The 19,499-nt window shown below is 45.8% G+C and overlaps 3 protein-coding genes across 7 annotated transcripts in view; 1 reads left to right on the top strand and 2 right to left on the bottom strand.

Annotated features, from left to right (window-relative positions):
- Nucleotides 1–1,122: 1,122 nt before the first annotated feature.
- On the bottom strand, nt 1,123–4,396 carry Rpl15 (ribosomal protein L15). The gene is given in 4 exon segments (NM_139114.3): nt 1,123–2,667; nt 3,299–3,435; nt 3,677–3,858; nt 4,328–4,396. Coding segments are annotated over 3 exon segments (615 nt in total). The 5' UTR covers nt 3,849–3,858; nt 4,328–4,396; the 3' UTR covers nt 1,123–2,361.
- Nucleotides 4,397–4,520: 124 nt separating this feature from the next.
- Nkiras1 (NFKB inhibitor interacting Ras-like 1) lies at nt 4,521–14,709 on the top strand. Of its 3 annotated transcripts, none has more exon segments than NM_001400975.1 (5): nt 4,521–4,693; nt 8,074–8,109; nt 9,424–9,534; nt 10,919–11,160; nt 12,079–14,709. In NM_001400975.1, coding segments are annotated over 3 exon segments (579 nt in total). In that variant the 5' UTR covers nt 4,521–4,693; nt 8,074–8,109; nt 9,424–9,440; the 3' UTR covers nt 12,322–14,709.
- Nucleotides 14,710–14,831: 122 nt separating this feature from the next.
- Nucleotides 14,832–19,499, bottom strand: part of Ube2e1 (ubiquitin-conjugating enzyme E2E 1) — a 52,259-nt gene continuing 47,591 nt past the window's right edge. For all 3 annotated transcript variants that reach the window (NM_001399579.1, XM_087584771.1, XM_087584770.1), the window contains 3 exon segments: nt 14,832–15,599; nt 16,486–16,633; nt 17,277–17,409. In NM_001399579.1, coding sequence (NP_001386508.1) covers nt 15,502–15,599; nt 16,486–16,633; nt 17,277–17,409 — 379 coding nt within the window. In that variant the 3' untranslated portion in view covers nt 14,832–15,501.

Genomic DNA, 19,499 nt, shown 5'->3' with positions numbered 1-19,499 from the left:
CTTACTGCTAGAAAGTCTTCTAACTGGCCAGCCTTCCCAACACTGGACTTCTTCTAAAAATAAGCAAAAAATTTAGTATGTATAATACCTTACCATTTGAATACGAACAATACATTTTATTATCTCCTGAGTCAGTGTGATGACGGTATATGCATGTAATCCCACCACTCACAGGAGATCCTCAACTGCTGCTAATTTGAGACCAGCAAAGGTTTGAGGGACCTACAGGAAGGCGGTGTCAACAGCAAAGTGATTCTTAAAGGTGGTAGTTTGCCCAGCACACACAGGATTCCATCCCTAGGATCATGTATGCTTGGTAAGGTAGCACTTTACTAAGCAAAAACACTTCAGTTTTTATACTCAGAAGGTGGAATGAATGTCAATTTAAGGTCTGTTGCTATCTCAAAAATCTAAAACAAGAATCCAAGAAATTGATTACCCCAACTGCCTTCAGGACAATAATCTGGGAGGCACATTCCTTTCTGCGAGTTGTTAAGAGCACTGACTGCTCTTCCAGAGGTCCTGAGTTCAAATCCCAGCAACCATATGGTGGCTTATAACCATCTGTAATGGGATCAGATGACCTCTTTTGGTATGTCTTAAGAGAGCGACAGTGTACTCACATAAAATAAATCTTAAACCAAAGATCCTTCTTCCTGTCAGTGTTGATGGATGCCTGCTATGATCCCTGAACCTACAAGGTGAAGGAAGAAGTTAAAATGACAGGCTCAGCTATATGAAACTGAAATAAACCCAGAAATTATTAGCAGTGGTCACAGAACATTTAATAGATTCCAGCTATCCGGGAAAACATCTACAAGGGTTGAGGAACGGGGGCCAGCAGGCACAGATCATTTGCTATTAACTTTCCAGAACAAAAAGGCCAGGATCAATTTAACAAGACCCCTCTAAGCTGCTGTGTAGACTGATCTGAAAGGTGGCAAGGACAAAAAGACAAGCTTGTGTAACCACTGACCGGCTTTAGCAGAAAATCTTTCCAGTGCCAGTCCCAAGCAGTTTAATTCTTAGGATTCTATTATATATTCTCTCAAATTATGTTTGCCATTTCTACCATCAGCTATCTTTTACAAGTTCTTCATTTAACATAAAAGATAACATAGGTCCACTTGTTTAACAGACATTTATTATTCTAGTTGAACAACCTCTACACACAGTGACTTGTTTTGCTGAGAATTTTAGGTCTCAAGTATTTTCTGGAAATCAAATCTTCCTTTAAAAATCTCCAAGGAAAAATCAGTTTAATAAAAGCATCACTTAGACTTGGATACCAAGCTAGCTGCTGTCCAAAAGAGCAAACCCAGATGTAATAGGGACGATTTCTGCTTTTTCCACTCAAATCACTTTGGGAAACTACAAGGCATGGCACAAACAGAAATAAAACATAGTGGCATGTGTGGCCTTTATGAGTGTAGAATGTCCAGGCAATGCCAGGAGACAGCAACCTGAGCATCTACCCACGGGCAGACTGTAAACAATGAAATCAAACTACCAATGGACGTTCCTTACCCAAGACGAATTGATTGGAAGCCCCCAATTTTTGGTTTTGCTCTATTATGGACGGGAATAGAGACATTTTCTCTATACTGTAGGCAGTCCTGGAATTGGAGATCCACCTGCCTCTTCACACACCAGCTGCTACTAAAGCTTAATGTTTGTAAGCCTGACACCACTTACTGTGTTTGCTTGGTTGACAGGAACTTGCAACCACATGGTTACTAGCTTATAAATCCTAATGGAAATAATCTGCCCTTCCCTATCCACTGTTCAATCTTCACTAGCTTCAAAATCCACACATGTCAAACCTATGCTCTAGATCCAACAGAAGTGAAACCTCTTCCAACAAATTTACCCAGTGTTCTGAAAATGGAACACGGATTCAATTCTCAAAATGTGAGCTATAGTTGATCTCTCTTCTATGAATAGTCACAAAACAGGTTTGAAGCCCTCTCTTCCTACATATTTCTAAGCAAAATCCAACTCCCTGTCTGTACTCATCCAGCTTCCAAGCAGCCAGCCACTTCAGTGAACAGAGACCCCACTGTAAAGCTGTAGGTTCTCTCTCATGCATCTAGGCTAGTTTCAGGACTTTAAGTCTTACACACAGGATACCACTTGGCACAAACACTACACACTTAATCCCCTAAGCAAAAATTGCAAACAGAGTACATCAGAAACAAGACGCGCCGCCACTCGCCGTTTCCTACTACTGCACTTTAGCTCCCATCCCCCACAGAGCACTCACGACCCGCAGGCTAGTTCTAACAGACAAATAACACCTGTGAGCAGAGAGGACTGTCCTAAGTTGTTTATTGGATATGAATTTTACAAATATTACGTCAATTAGCGGTAACGGTGGAGCTGAAGAGTGTTGCGCCTTCTCCAGGCTGCACGGCGAGACCCACCAATGGTGTGGTGGAACTTGTGGCCCTTTCCAAGGCCACGGCTCTTGCGGCCAGCAGATGTCAGCCCACGCATCTCCCTGTGCTTGTGGACTGGTTTGGTAATCCATTGGGTGTCGGGATTTCTTCTGATAGCTTTATGGAATGGATCAATGAGGATAACCTCAAAAAATTTATATGTGGAATCTTCACCAACCCAGTAGGAATTCAGGACTCTCAAAGCTCCACAATGGCGCCCAGCTCTCTCCTAAAATGGGGGGAAGGTAAGATACCAGTCAGTTTCTGATGCTACGTGTAGCAGTAAATTAGACCAAAAAAAAAATCAACAACAACAACAACAACAACAAAATCCTTCCCACTCTGGGCTGTCAGCTGAGACTAAAGCAGGCCAGGTCCCCACAGACCTTAAGAATTAAAGACTAGTGGGCACGTAGACAGAAGTACACCATTCCTTCTTATTCTCCCTAACCCCAGGCACGAAACTGAGTGCTGTCCCAATCCCCTTCAGTAATGGGGATCAAGCCCACAACCCTATACATAATTTAATGAACGAAAAAATGTAAAAAGTTCTAGCTCGCGGAGTCTCCTATAACAGAACAGAGCTTAGCAACCTAAGAGTAACCACCACAGAACATTAGCAATGTAAATAAGTAGATAAAACAGGAGAATGGCTCAGAATTCTGCTCCCCCAAAACAAGACCCGTCCAGTACATATTTAAGCACTAGAACGGTAGTAAAGAGTTGATAGTGATTACTCTTTGCCAAGATTTAACTACAAAACCCCTCCAGCCCCACCTCATACCCAGTGTCCCCCCATTTCTTCTTGCCCACCATCCCTAATGGGTTGTCAAAGACAACTGCTGCTTCGAAGCGCTTACCTCAGCAACAGACTGAAGGCTTCGGGCAAACTTCAGCTGGTTAACACCGTGGTGGACAGGCTTGCCGTAGGTTGCACCCTTAGGAACTGGGCGCTTGCGACCACCGCGGCGGACACGGATCCTGTAAATGACATAACCTACACAAACAAAAAAAGCCCAGCCACCAATGTTAGACTCAATCAAGACTTCCCAATGCTTCCCCTTAGTTACAAAGGTAGGTAGACTGTGCACACTAAAGTGTGTCTAACCCTTATCACATTTGGCATGGCTAAATTAACCAGGTCTTTTTGGGTGTGTGTGGGGGAGGTTCCAAACTGATGCTCACAGGCTTTTCCGGGATAGTGTCGTATCGATCACCCACAATGTGATCTCACCCACCTTGCTTAGCCTTGTATCCCAGCCTTCGCGCCTTATCAGGCCGGGTGGGGCGGGGAGCCCTGTGCAGCGCAGAGAGCTGGCGGTACTGCCAGCAGCGGACCCTTAGAAGGAAGCGCATCACGTCGGACTGCTTCTTCCTCCACAGCTCCTGGATGTATTTGTATGCACCCATCTTGGCTCACCTTTGAAAGGAAGAAGCAAATCGAAAGAGTGATCGTCGTGACAGTGACTAGGGCCGGTCCATGCGTCCTGACGCCCCACCGTCCACCGGGAATGAGGAGGCTTCTGTACTAGCAGCAGGGCGCAGGGCCGGCTAGGCGGGACTGACTGCCCCAGGCTCCGGGAAGCCGCCAGGATTGTAACCGCCACCGCGAGTAAGACCGGGAGAGCTTCGTCCCACCCGGGCGGCCTGAGCAGCGGCAGCTTCCACCCCACGCCTCCTTCAGTCCCGGGCCCAGCTCGGATCTTGCCGCCATGGCGTCTCTCAAGCCTCCCGGATGGCTGCGTATCCGCGCCCCCTCCACCCCGTATCCTGACTAGACGCTCGTGCGAGGCAGAAGCTCCAAGGCCGCAGGGTCGCCGAGGCCGGATGGCTGAAGAACAGCGCGATTCGCGACGGATAGAAATGCAAACACCACACAGCCTGCCTACCTGATGGCTGCCACTAGAGGAAAGGAAGAAGCCTTTCTCCCACAATCCCTTTTGTGGCTCCTCCCCCACCCCGGCGACCCTTCTTCCGGTGGGGCGGGGTAGCCGCACCGTGCCTCTTGGGACATGTAGTCCGGACATCCAACCTGATGGGCGGAGTCAGGCAGAAACAGCCCGCCGCTTCCGGATGCTCTCCGCTAGCTCTCAGCAGCGCTCCTGAGCCGCTGAGGCTGCGGAAAGTGAGAGGCGGTGAGCTCGCGTGTGCCATCGGCGCGGGGCCGGAGGAAGCAGATCGGGGACGGGCTCCAGAGGGGCGTCTTCGGACCGCGCTGACCCGCGTGCCACTATCTCACTACCCTGCTGTGTCAGGTTGGTGTCTCCGCCGGCGCCTCGCTCTGTGGTTCGGGAGCACCTTGACCTCAGGACCGCTGTGGCGTGGGTGTATGCGAAGTGGCTGCACGCGTGAACCTCATGCGTGCACCTCACTCGTGTCCTTGAGACCCGCTGGGGACTCGTGCGAGCCAGGCTAGTGGGTGGACTGTGGCGCCCGTCCCCCTCCTGCTTTTCCTGCGGTGGATGGGAACCCCGAGGTGCTAATGTCAGAGTCCGGGGGCGTTATTTTATAGACGTTTTTAAGAATAGCAACTTGTTCATTTGCCAAGACCTGTTCCAGGGGTAAATGCTCAGATTTCTGGCATTCTGCATTGCGTTCTTTGTTGGGAAATAATGGTGTTTTGGAGTTTTTTCAGCTCCAGGGTTTTCTTTTTTCAGTCATGCGGTTTTAATAAAGTATGCTTTTTTTGTGGCCAAGGTTTGGGGATCATATTTACTTACCATTTACATCAATCTGTGGCACTGCTCATCTTTTAGAATAAATGGCAGCTTCAGCATTTTAAGAGTTCTCACCTGTCCTACTTAAAAATTCATATATGTCGCTTAATATGTGCGGAGCTCAGTCTCAGCTGTTGGTGATGCAGCACAAACAACGCACAAGGCTTATGTATTGCGTTTGATGCCAAGTGTAAAGGACACACACACACACTGAGGGAGTGGAGGGGTATTGACAGTTGTCCCAGCGTCCTGTCCTGTCGGAGGGAGGATGTAGCCAGTGGGGCGTGGGGACGGGGGGGGGGGGGGGGCGGGGCGGGGGGCGGGAGGGAGACCTGGACCAGATGGGGGCGGGACTTGCAAGTTAGGATGGAGTGTAGGATATGATTTCTCTTTTAGGACAGTTTAGAAAAAAATTGTAAGATTTATTTTTAGTTTGTGTGTTTATGTGTTTACTTGGATGTATGGATATACACCGCCTGTATACCTGGGGCCCACTGAGGTAGGTGGACATGGTTGAAAACTTCCATGTATGAGCTGGGAACTGAACGGGGTGGGGGTGGGGCGGTGTTGGGCAAGAGCAGCAAGTATTCTAACTGCTGAGCCCAGGATACGTTTTCTTCAGAAGGTAACGCAGAAGAATAAACTACAGGTCTGAGTGTAGTTCAGTGGCAGAACATGTGTGTCTTAGGGTTTCAATGATGTGAAGAGACATCATGACCAGAGCAACTTTTTTTTTTTTTCCGGAGCTGGGGACCGAACCCAGGGCCTTGCGCTTCCTAGGCAAGCGCTCTACCACTGAGCTAAATCCCCAACCCCCCAGGGCAACTTTTTATAAAGGAAAACATTTCATTTGGGGTTGGCTTACAATTTTATCATCAGAGCAGGAAGCATGGCAGTGTCAGGCAGACGTGGTGCTGGAGAAGGAGCTGAGAGCTCTACATCTTGATCTGTGAGCAGCAGAGAGAGATGTGTGGCATAGGAGATCTCAGAGCCCACCCCCACCCCACTGTGACACATTTCCGGAATCCAACAAGGCCATACCTCCTAATAGTACCACTCTCTTTGGGTAAAGGATTGAAACACATGAGTCAGTGGGGGCCAACCACGACGTACTTAGCATTTAGGAATCAGAAACCAAGTTGGGATAGGATAGCTGAGACTAAGGGTTAAGTGACAAGACAGAAGAATACAAGGACTGAAGGGACTCTGGTCAGCTTGAATGTGGCAATGGAAGAATGGCTTACTTGTCTCCCTCATTCCCTCTGCCTTTCTAAGAACCATTAGATCACCCTCCTAAAGCTAGCCACCAAGGTCTATTCTCTTCTGTGGCCACTTCCTCCTCCTGAGGCTGACTACCAAGGCCTAGCTATCAAAGTATGGAAGTCAAAAGCCCACTTTGGCTCACCTGATTAAGATCAAACACCTCATTTTAATGCTGGCTTACCCTTGTACCTTGAGAACCACCGTTTGCCAAAGAGGTCTGCTGTCTCCTCTCTATCCAGAGGCAGTCCTTTGCCCCTCAGGACAAATACCCAGCCTCCCTCTCCTTTGTTCCCTCCTCTCTCATCCAGCCTCTGTCTCATTCCCTACCCTCTGTCCCCCTGGGGCAAATGAAGCTCCTTTGTGTGAAAGCATTGTTTTAGGGGTCCTGAGCAATACTTTTTATTTCAAGGACCAACAGACAAAAAAAGAGGAAAAAAAACCAAACAAAACAAAACAAAACCAAACCCAGCAAGCAGTGTTCTGGAATGAAATCCAAGGAGCTAGGAAACCACTGAATGATTCTGAGAATGAAAGTTAGATTTTAAAAACTTAGATGGTTTGAGGCTAAAAGGAAAGAGAAAAGTGGAATAGAGATCAATGAGCTTATGTTAGTTTCCCCAACAGCAATTACATATTTTTAAATGGGCATTGATGTTTTGCCTTCATGCATGTCTGACTGAGAGTGCCCAATCCCCTGGAACCCAAGCTACAGGTATTGTGTGTCCTCCGAAAGAGCAGCTGGTGCTCTAACTGCTGAGCCATCTTTCCAGCCCTAGCAACGACGTTAAAATTTATTTTTCAGAGATAAAGTTTTCTTTCTCTTTCATTTTTGCTACGTAGCTTTAACTGTCCGGGAAACATCATGTGTAGACCAGGCTAGCCTCAAACCTGCAGAGACTTTCTGAGTTTTTTCAAGTGACGTTATGTTCACCCCACCTGGCCTCCATTACAGGCTCAAATAAAACACTTATCATTTTATAGTTTGTAGATCAGAAGCATCACTAGGTTAAAAATCATGGGGGCTGGGGATTTAGCTCAGTGGTAGAGTGCTTACCTAGGAAGCGCAAGGCCCTGGGTTCGGTCCCCAGCTCCGAAAAGAAGAACCAAAAAAAAAAAAAAAAAAAAAATCATGGTGGTAGGAAGAAGGCTCCCCCATGTTTTAGTCTCAGTCCCTCTCCTCTAAAACTTGTCTCATACATGTCCGTGTGCCTCATACATGTCCGTGTGCTCAGATCCCCGCCCCGTGTTGAACTCTGTGTCTCCAGGTGAACTCAGCCACACATCCTGTGATGACATTACCAGTTATCAGCTTGTCTATATCAACTACAGCCCAGAAATGGAGGACACAGCTATGATCCAGATTTTAAGACTGGAAGACACAGGCTTTTGATCTGGATCTTGGGGCATAGTGGCCATGAAAAGCTTAGGCTAAAGCAAGGTGTATACACCTTTAATTCCAAGAGACTGAGGCAAGCAGATCTCTGAGTTCAAGTCCAGCCTGGGATAGAGCAAGTTCCAAACAAAGAACAGTTTAGGTTCAGGCGTGGTGGTGGCCCTTTAACCTGGGCCATACATACCTTCTGTTGGAGACCTACATAGGGACATTGGAAGAAGGAAGACTCACTCCTCTTCACCTGCCTGCACTTGCTTACCAGCTCATCTGTTGGAGTCCAGCTCATGCAGAAGACCAGGTGAAACACCCCCCCTCGTGGAACTAAGTAACTACCGGATTCTTGCCCACTGTTGGGTTAGTTGGACTGCAGACTGTAAGTCATTCCTGTAATTTCCTTTAACACATAGAGACCGTCCGTAAGTTCTGACTCTAGAGAACACTGACTAATATACATGCAAAACTCCTTTGAAAGTGAGTTCTCAAAGACGTCTCCAGGGTTACGATGAGAGTATCTTTGAAAGACCATTTCTATGAGTGTAGAGGTGGGGAACTGGAGAGGTGGACCATTGGTTTAGAGCACTGGCTACTCTTCCAGAGGACCCTGCTTCTAGTACCCATATAGCAGTTCACAACTCTCTGTAACTCCAGTTCCAGGGGCACCAGTGTAGGTGCTGGGAATCGAACTCAGGTCCTCTGCAAGAGCAGCCAGTGCTCTTAACCATGGTGCTGTTTCTATGTTTTTGTGTCTCAAGTGCTGGAATTAAAGGTTGTGCTATCAGGCCTGTTTCCATTTTCATATGTGTGTGTGTGTGTGTGTGTGTGTGTGTGTGTGTGTGTGTGTGTGCGCGCGTGCACGCCCTTGTATATATTAGCATTTGCCTGTATATCTGTGTAAGGGTGTTGGTAACCCTGGAACAGACAGTTGTCACCCACCATGTGGGTGCTAGGAATTGAACCTGGGTCCTCTATCAGTGTTCTTAACCCCTGAACCATCTCTCCAGACCCACCATTTGACACTCTTCCATACAGGCTTTTTTTTTTTGTATCAGCCCTAGGTGTCCTTTGTAGACCAGGCTGGCCTCAAATTTACAGAGATCTTTCTGCCTCTGCTCCCCTGAGTGCTGGATTAAAGGCATTTTAATGTTTTTGTTGTCTTTAATGAACCATTTTTCTTTTTACCTTAGCTGTTGATATCTTGTCTTCTGGAAAAACAAAAGCCTTGAGGAAAATTTTTGTTACCTTATTCATGGTAATCCTCCTGTCTCAGCACTTTGCTATTCTAGAGTGCTGGGATGTAGGTGGGAGCAAGCCATGCTTAGAGATGAACAAGTCTCTAACCCACTGTGCACAGAGCTGAGGCAGATCCTTCTCTGCATCTCAAGTACTGTGGTTACACACACGTCGAGGCATTTGGGTGTTTTACAGTCCATCCAGATATCTCTGTGGCAATATATAAGAAAGCTGACAGTGACCTCTCTAAGGGAGCAAATAGCTTGGGGGAGCTGACTGTGGTCTGACAACCTTATTCTGTATCTGGAGTTCCCTCTGTATTACTGGTTCAACTTAAACTTTGGGAAAGGACTTACTTTAAAGCCACGCCTTCTCCCCACAGTGCTGTCCCAGGAGAAGATGGGAAAAGGTTGCAAGGTTGTCGTTTGTGGGCTGTTGTCCGTTGGGAAAACTGCAATTTTGGAGCAACTCCTTTATGGGAATCACACTATTGGTAAGATTATCTTTCCTAGTTTCTAGAGTCTGACACTGGTGGGAGATGCTTGTTGCTGGTGCTAATCGGTGTAAAGAGTAAGGAGAAGGAAGTTGGGTTCTGTTGACATTCAGCAGTGCTCATTCAGCAGTCCTCGCTACATGTCCTATAGTAGGTCAGAAATAAAGGGTAAGTAAACGTGTCATACAAAAATGGGGTCCTGTGCACCTGTGTCAAACCAGGGTCTAGGAATCGTAGGATCTCTGCGTAGGCTTAAAAATGAGGAAATGGCTGTTTGCTACAGTATGACCTAGTTTGTACATTGGGATCATCTCATTCCCTTATTCCTTCAATGAGTAAGCTATCCCATCTTCTCAGTATCACACTGCATGTGATGGTGCTTTGCTGAGGCCAGAGGAAGACGATGGCCTTTCTGCCTTTAATGAGGTCATGATTTTCATAAAGAAGATAGACAGGTTAAGATGAACTGGAGTTACAGAGATTAGTAAATACAGATCTTCAGAGCATTTCTTTCTGGCAGGTACACATTTTATCTTTTATTAATCATTTTGGTGACCTTTCTTTCTGTAGACTAAGCTGACCTGGAACTCAGAGATCATTTGCCTCTGCCTCCCCGACGCCCCCCACCCCCGAGTGCTGGAAATAAAGGCGTTTACCACCTCCACCGCTGACACCACCTGGCTAAGAAATAATTTTTTAAAATTAAAAAAAAATATTGCATGCTTGGGTAGGGAGGGGCTGTGTGTAAAGATTAAAGGGTAGGGGCTGGAGAGATGGCTCAGCGGTTAAGAGCACTGGCTGCTCTTCCAGAGGTCCTGAGTTCAATTCCCAGCAACCGCATGGTGGATTGCAACCATCTGTAATGGGCTCTGATGCCTTCTTCTAGTGTGTCTGAAGACAGCGACAGTAAGTTCAGACTTTCTTAGAAAGAAAGAAAGAAAAAGAAAGAAAGAAAGAAAGAAAGAAAGGAAGGAAGGAAAGAAAGTTAGTTAAAGGGTGACCATTTGGAACTAGTTCTCACCTACCTTTCAGCAGGCCCCAGGAATTGAACTCAAAATACACCAATCTTGAGAGCCATCTTGATGGTCCACAAAACATTTTTAGAAGAACAAGATACTTTTGGATGAATAACTACTTTGCATTTTGAAGAAATCAGTAGACGTGTGGTCATTGCACGGGGTGCAGGGGAAACCTTGTAAGGCAGCCTCGGATGCACAGGGAGCTGGTGAATACCTGACAGTAGTTCCCTTTTTGAGATTCCGTCTCACTCTGTAGCCAAGGCCTGCCTGGAGTTTATAGGATTCTGCCTGCCTCTGCCTCTGAGTGCCGGGATTAAAGATGCGGGCCGCCGGGCCAAGCTGAGCCTGGCTCCTTTCTCCTGCAGGCATGGAAGACTGTGAAACGCTGGAAGACGTGTACATGGCATCTGTGGAGACAGACCGTGGGGTGAAGGAGCAGCTGCACTTGTACGACACCCGAGGCCTGCAGGAAGGCGTGGAGCTGCCTAAGCACTATTTCTCATTTGCCGACGGCTTCGTTCTCGTGTACAGCGTGAATAACCTCGAGTCCTTCCAGAGAGTGGAGCTTCTGAAGAAAGAGATCGATAAGTTCAAAGACAAAAAGGAGGTCAGTGGCTGTTTAGATCCCGGGTGTGGAGTCTGACGCAGTTGGATGGTAATGTGCGTCCCGTGTGGTTTACACATTTAAAGCTGTTCAGTTATTACTGGCAGTGTCTGCAAACACCGTGCACGACTGGATGACGCAGAGCGCTCGCTTCCTGCCTCTTGTTCGGCCTTACTCTCTACGCGGTGTGCTTTCCTAGCTCCCTCGGTTTTACTCTCTACACCATGTGCTTTCCTAGCTCCCTCGCTCGCTCGGGTACTGCAGAGTTCAGTAGTGTGGGGATCGTCTGTCTCCAACTTCAAAAAAAAAAAACACACAGAAGCTTATTCAGTCAGCACCAGCTCTTCTCTGTTTGCCATTTTCCTTCTGCTTGGAATTCCTTAACCTCAGATCTTCTCTACACATCAGCTCAGAGCCAAACAGCACCCCGGTTAATAGTCTGCTAGATGGTCTTAGTTCAGATTCTTATATTTCTTTCATTCATTCATTCATTCATTCATTCATTCATTCACTCATTTTTGAGACAGAATTTTTCTATCTGTGTAGACCAGGCTGGCCTCAAACTCAGAGATCAGCCTGCCTCTCCCTCCTAAGTACTGGGATTAAAGGTGTACACCACCATGCCTGGCTGATTGGCCATCTTGTTAAATGTTAAAGACTTATGTACTAGGGTGTCAGACTTGCTAGGTAAGTTCTCTACTTCCCCAACTTATTTTTGGACAAGGTTCAGCTAACTTGCCTAGACTGGCCTTGAACTTACAACTCTCCTGCCTTAACTCCAGAGCAGGTGAGGTTACTGCTTTCGTTGCCTCAGTATCATTTAAGTAAAGCAGTTTGCAAAATGGAAGAGCAGTAATTACGCAGTTTGTCTGTGAACCGTTATCCGTGGTTACCATCGTGGTCTTTTATCATTTTCTCCAGGTGGCAATCGTTGTGTTAGGAAACAAACTGGACCTTTCTGAGCAGAGGCAAGTGGACGCTGACGCAGCACAACAGTGGGCCAGAAGTGAGAAGGTGAAGCTCTGGGAGGTGACGGTGACGGACCGCAGGACGCTGATTGAGCCCTTCACACTACTGGCCAGCAAGCTTTCCCAGCCCCAGAGCAAATCTAGCTTCCCTCTGCCAGGGAGGAAAAACAAAGGGAACTCCAATTCCGAAAACTGAGTCAAGCCTTGAAATGTCTCTAGCATGACACAGGGTTCCGATTTAATGTGGCTCTTCACAAACCTCCTCTGGGCCTTAGGGAACCCCTAAGTGGTAACTTAATGCACTTTAATGCAAGCTACTGGTTTGCTGCTGTTGGACATTATTTTGTCTTTATTTGAAACCTGCTCTTAAAATCGAGTTTTGTTATTCTGCACCTGTCAGTAATAATAAACGTTAGAGTATGCAGTGTACCATGGGAAGGAACCCTTCCAGCTTGTCAGGGACTCTCATACTCATTGTAGTTTTATGCACATGCCTTGGCGTGACCATAAGTCATTACTGTGTGTGTGGAGTTGGCTTTCTCCTTCCATCTACGCATGAATTTCAGGGCTGTAACTCAGGTGGCCTGGCTCGCCTGGCAAAGCACCTTCTCCACTGAGTCATCTTAACAGGCCCAGAATTCCGTTTTAAAAACGTTGACTACTCAGGGCTGGGGAGATTGCTCAGTAGCTAAGATTGAAGCTCTCACAGAAGAGCCAGGTCCAGTTTATAGCACCTACATGGTGGCTCATAACCACCTATAAGAGAGTCCAAAGGATTCAGTGTCTTCCCTTGGTTTCTTCAGACATTGCATGCAGTTAGTGCTCATGTACAGATGCAGGGAAAACCATACACACGTAGAATGATAGCTAAACTTTTTTAAAGGTTAATTATCTAATATCTCAGATTATAAAGCTTGGCAGTGGCTTTCTTTGTGCAGCTAAATTGTGCCAATGACGACAATCTGGACCTCTGAGTTAAACTCTCATTTCACGGAGGCTTTGCTGACAGACCACATGTGGTTTTGCGTCGCTCGCTCTGTTAAGTATAATCGATCGTAGGTTAGCATGAGTAGCTTCTGTATTCAGAGCCCTGTCTTTATAAGCTAGGCCTGTGCTGACGATAAAGTGAAATACTAGAGGGTCTTCAGAAAACGGTTAGGCTGAAGAATGAGGAAGCATCCCTTTCTTCTAATAACCTCATCGTATACAATAAAATGTCAGAAATACAGAGTTACCACTAGTTTTACATATTAATCTGAGTTTGTAATTTAGTTTATGGAAAATCTTACCAAGATCCGAGCAGTTTTGGTCACTGTATTGAACAAGATTGCCAGACCTATGCAAAGAACTAGGAAATGAACTGCCTGGTGGTTCCAACTGTAAATCAACTTTAGCCATTTACCTGAAAAGCAAAGTGTGAAACAAGGTGTAGTAAACACAGGAAGGCAAGTAAAGTATGGACTCTTCAGTGCAATGCTTTCAACTGTGGCTGGCTCAGTCCAGTGAGTTCAAGCCAAGGACCGCCGTGTATAATGTAAACCATTAGCACTATTGCCACTTGCTTTTCTGTTGGTGGCACTGCAGTCTGAACCCAAGGGTTCACACACATGCATCATTAACCGTTTTACTTTGTGAGAAAGGGTCTTAATAAACAACCCAAGCTTTGAAGTTGGAATCCTTGTGCCCTGAATACTGGGGTTATAGCCACCAGGCTTGTCCCTCATCCCCCTAAAGACAAGGTTACTGTATAACCCTGGCTGGTTGGAATTATGTAGACTAGGCTAGCCTTGACCTCCAAGTCCTGCTCAGCTGGGATTAGAAGTGTGTACCACCATGCTGTCTTGGCCAATTCTTTAAAAAAAAAACAACAAAAACCAAAAACTTTTCCGGTTATCCCTCAGGTTAAGTCAGTCCTCTAGCCTGCCCTTCCAAGTACTTACTTTCAGCTTTTTTTCTGAGGTATTTTATTTCAATCCCTGCCTGGAGTTTCCGTTTTTCCTTTTGACTACATTTAGATCTTGTGCTTTAATATACATGGAATTACTTATGTTTCTAAAATTGTAGAGTGAACATGTCCTGGGTCAATTTTTTCCCTCCCTCGGCCCCTTTGAGACAGGGTCTCATGTAGCCTAGGCTAGTCTGAAGCCCGGCGTGTAGCTGAGGATGACCTTGAGCTCTAATCCCTGGCCTCCATCCGCCCTGGGAAGAAGGCCTGTGTATACTACTGTTCTCAGCTTTCACCTGCATGAGTCTGGAGGCTTCCCATGGGCTTGTTTCTCATGTGTCTGCTGCCACTTCCTCTGCAGATCAGAAAATGCTTTGAGAAAAAGGCATTGCAGTGCATCTTTGAAGCTCACCTGGCTTACACAGTTTATTGTTTTTAAGATATCTCCAGGGGGCTGAAGCGATGGCTCAGTGGTTTAAGAGCATGGACTGCTCTTCCAGAGGTCCTGAGTTCAATTCCCAGCAGCCACATGGTGGTTCACATCCATCTGTAATGGGATCTGATGCCCTCTTTTGGTGCGTCTGAAGACAGCTACAGTGTACTTATATGTAATAAATAAAGAATTCTTTAAAAAAAAAAAGACATCTCCAAAATGTGCTGTGTGTAAATATTAGTTCTGGTTTACGTAAATAATAAGCATTCTCTAACCTGCTTCAGAAGCAAAGATTGCAGAGAGGAAATGAACACAGCAGGGTCAGTAGTTGTTCTTAATATGGTTTATTAGCACAGTAACAAATGCAGACATAAGAAGTCTAAATCAACCAATCGACTGAGCAGTTCCTACTCCGCACTTACACTTAACAGCTTAAGGTATTTCACTACAGCTTTCCACAAAGCCTGATCTAACTCTTGAAGTAATTTGCATATAAAATAAAATACATTAACTAGTGGTTTCCTACATGGTGTCTTGTAGTCAGCTGTCCATTTTACATATACGAGGTAACAAACTCATCTTTGCAAACTTGTTAAATACCATTGTTTCCTTCTAAGAAGGAAAAACAAATTCCAACTTTTTTAAAAAAGAAAATAGGACTTTACATAAATGGCCGTGTGTGACCTATACAAATTGAAACTGGTTTTGAAAGTACAGTAGACTACAATCAATGGAACACAAGTGTCTACACATGCATTCTTTCCTGTTGTACTAAAAGTCAGCTAATCTTGCAAAGTGACAGCTCTAAAAGTCGCTATTACCACTGTGTCTACTGTAGCAAGATACCTTAAGTTACAACAAAATCCTGGGAAGTAAGACTGAATAATATCTGTTATAGAAATACCCTACTCTTTACCAACTCCCACCCCCACCCTTTCAAAATCATAAGCAGCTCTCTTCTGTGACAGACAATCATGTAAGAACTGTGAAAACCCAGTTTATGTAGCGTATCTCTTGGTCCACTGTCTGGCCATTCTGTCGTGCTCTGCTCTGTTGGTCATATACTGAGTGGCAATGCTTCCCACCAAAGGGTCGGCTGGGAGAGAAACACGGAGATTACTTTGGAGAAAGGAAATCAGACACTGGATACAAACACACAGCAGTCATCACCATGCACATGTCTGAAATGCGGTCAGAGGTGTTTTCTTATCTTTAAAAACAGTTTTTAAACAGGTTTATTCCATGTGTATGGATACTCTGTCTGCAGGTTATGGATGTGGGCCCCTGGGTGCTGGGAGCTGAACCTGCATCCTCTGCAAGAACAATTGTTCTAACAGCTGGGCCATTGTTCCAGCTCCTCCTCTAATCTTAATTAGAACGTTGGAAGGAGTGGCCTGGCTTTATTTTCTTATGCTACTTCTCTCCCAACAAGTGACACTCTGTTCTTCATGTGTATGACCAAACTCTTGAGTCTGGGATAGTCAAGGTTCCAGGACCAACTCTTTTCAACCAATCAGAGCTGTGGGATGTTGGGAAGTCTCTGTGGCTGGTTTAACTGGCAATATCTACTGTCTATATACCTAGAAAAGGCAAAACCCAAACCTCCAACTTCTCTGAAAATGCAATGCCTAATTAAATTTGTATGTTTAAGCAGAAAAGTCATTTAAAAATCCTTTTTCTTTCTTAAAACGACTAATTCCAATAAGATTACAATTCTGAAATCACCAAGCATTTGGCAGAAAAATACCTCTTTCTAAAGTGAGCACTGGCTGTGGGTCAGGGCTCAGCGAACCCCATCAGAACTGCAGCTGAGCTGCGCCCAGCCTTAGTGATGAGCCCAGAGTAGTAAAGTGGCTGCGTTTCCCACCAGTGCGCTAAACTCTTGATCACAATGTCCTTTGAGAACCTGGGTCTTAGCTTGTGTTGAAAACAAGTACTTTGTCATTTACTAAGAAATACAGTGCAGGTGACTACAGTCTTACCAGGATTGCAGTCTGTAAGGAGTGAGCAGATAGAGAGGAGGACTTTCGAGATGGTTAGTGCTGGGCTCCAGTTGTCTTTCAATATGTCCAAGCAGATAACTCCTTGGCTATTAATATTACAGTGATAAATTCTTGTACGAAACGTAACCTAAAAGTAAGGCAGTTGTTAAGCAGCATCAGGTAGGGGCATTAGGACACTTCAGGCTAACCCCTCCATCTCACTCTACAGCAGTGACCACTGCTCGAGGCGAACAGTCCACACTTCCTCCCTTCTCCATCAGGCCATCCTGGTGCCGTGTACCCCACACTAGCTGCAAACTTTTGATCCTCCCCTCTGCTTCTGCTTCCAGACTGTAGGATGACATATGTGTGACTAGTAGCATCTGGCTTAGTTTTAATGTTTAGACATCAATAGGTCTAAGTTGTTGGTTGTCTGCTGGCCTCTTGTGTTAGCTGGAAGGAACACACTGCTCCGGAGTCATTAAGTCTAAGAAGCTATAAACAGCAATCTTAAGTACTTACCCCGGAAATGCCTATGACCAATCACCAGTCATCACACTCACTTACACTAGCAAACACTGCACAGCAGGAAGCTAAGCTCTTCCGACCTACACAGCAGATCTAGACTGCACCGCAGTCCACACAGCTCTTCCAACATGGAGGGACTGGGTAAGGAGGCGTCAGTGGCCAGCAGCACACACGTGGAAGAAATCTGGCTTTTGTGAGTACATTGAAAACTTTAATCTTTCTCAAGGACAGTTAAATGTGAGAAGACACAGGAGACTCCTTACCTTTGGAGGCTTGAAGGGATACTCTGGTGTAAAAGTGATGTCGAGGAAGAAGACTCCACCTTCATACACAGACCCTGGAGGCCCCAGAATGGTTGATCTCCACTCATAGATGTTGTCACCTTTGGGACCAGCACTGTGAAATAACACACGAGCAGATAGATAAAGACATGGTGATGCTGGACCAGAAAAGGAAAAAACCCCTTCCCCTCATCCTTTGAGTTTAATGTCTGGTTCTCTTCATAAGGAGATTTTGGTATAAAGACATTGTCCACCAGTCAAGTAAGCCATGACAGAACACCAGGTCCACTCTAAACACACTAGCTACAGCTGGACACACTTTCCTCAACTCTCAGACGTAGTACGGGAAACAACAATAAAGATCCGTGTCTCGGAAGCTAAGCTGCTGGCTACTCTGCTCTGAAGAAACTCAGGACAAGTCTCACTCAGTAACCGGCTCCTGCCAGCGCTTCTCACCAGGCCCCATGCTAACCACCTCCCCCGTCTTCTCGCCATTGCTCAGCTATCTTGGCTATGGCTCCTTTGGTCCACACCTCCGGTTTCCCTCTTGGTCAGCTCGCCCCACCTCCCTTCTTTTCTTCCTCCCCATCCAGTCTGCTAGTTAGGTTCAGTCTGGACTTCCCAGATGTCTCTGCCTGTTCTCACCTCTTATCTACAATAAGACCTCCTCCTCAACCATACCTAGGAGTGATCATGTCCTCATTTTTGACTCAGTGACAAGTTTTCTCATGGCTACATCATTTCTTAGAACCTTTTAAGTAACCAGAATCTTTTCCTTAATTAAAGTGCTTAGCAAAGTTTGGACCCTGGTGATGCTGATAAATTCTACACAAAGACGTACAGCATTGATTTCCAGCCTCCTCGTGTACACATGTGGACACAGACACACACACTCAAAACTGCTTTAGCTATAGATCACGTTACCTCCTCCACTTCTGGCCCCCTGAGACAGAGTAGCTCGGACTGTCTTGAAAGTCACAGTCCTCATTCAGCTCCCATGAATGCTGGGTCATGGGTCATTCCAAGTTGGTGACTATACTTCTTACCTTATAAAAACTGAGTGAGAGGGGAATGTCAAGTCCGTAATCCGTTCTCACTCAGTGTTAGACATGGACTCTTACTAGCCATTAACCAAACCCGTTCTTGTTAAACATACTTGGTTGTACCTTCATTTGGCTACATCATCCTTCTAAAACATGGCATTGGCTTCCACTGCTCTGTATTCAAGCACCTTAGCAACAGAGTGAAAAAGCTTACCCTCCGATTCTGAGACCTAGAGAGTATAATGCTTTCTTTATAATCACAAGGTGTAGTACAGGGAAAGATTAAAAGATGATTTACTTCTATTTATGTAGTGAGAGAGTGAGTAAGTGAGTGAGAGTGTGTGTGTGTGCACTCATGCATGCCCCCCGCCCCCCAGCACACACTGCCTGATCTTAGAAGTTAGAAGAGGGCATGAGATCCCCTGGAGCTGGAGTGACATGTGGTTGCGAGTAGCTTGACACAGATGCTGGAAACTGACTGAATCCTCTGCAGGAGAATCGGGTGCTCTTAAGTGCTGAGCTATCTCTCCAGCCTCCAACAATATCTTAACCAGCCCTATCCTAGGAATAGACTCTGACTCCTCTGGAAAAAGATGTTACCTTTACTGCTTCATTTACTAAGAACAGAATGGGTTCTCAATTATCAAAGGTTAGCTTGTTTGTGTCCCCTGCTTAACCTACAGTAGGATGGTGACTAGAAGGGAGATTGGGCCCTTGGGGACAGTTACGTCAAGAAGTCATATATGAGCTTAGTGTCTTAAAACAGACCTCACCACCAGAATGTTAGCTTCTTACCTGCCCCCTGAGGATAGTGAAACAAGACATCTGTCTGGAAATTAAGAAATGTTCCTCACTACACTAATACTGTTAGCACTTAGGTCTTGGATGCCTCATCCCAAACTGATAGAGGAAAGCTAAGCCCTTTAAAATGCAGTCAACACCATTCCAAACTGCCATCTAGAACTATTCTTTGTCAGGCTGGCAAGACTGAAGAGTCAATGTGGTGGACAGAACCCACTTTCCATGCACATGCGGACCAAGCTGTCCTTGAACTTGGAGACCCATCTATCTCTACCTCCAGAGCGCTGGGACTGAAGTCAGGAGCCACCGCACCCAACATTACACTTAAAAAAAATCAAGAACACAATTATCTGTTTAAGAA

This window comes from Rattus norvegicus, chromosome 15 (assembly GCF_021556685.1).
Source record: "Rattus norvegicus strain SHRSP/BbbUtx chromosome 15, alternate assembly SHRSP_T2T, whole genome shotgun sequence".
NCBI classification, from domain to species: Eukaryota; Metazoa; Chordata; class Mammalia; order Rodentia; family Muridae; genus Rattus; species Rattus norvegicus.
The sequence above is the reverse complement of the archived record's forward strand: the minus strand, read 5'-3'. Positions and strand labels throughout refer to the sequence as shown.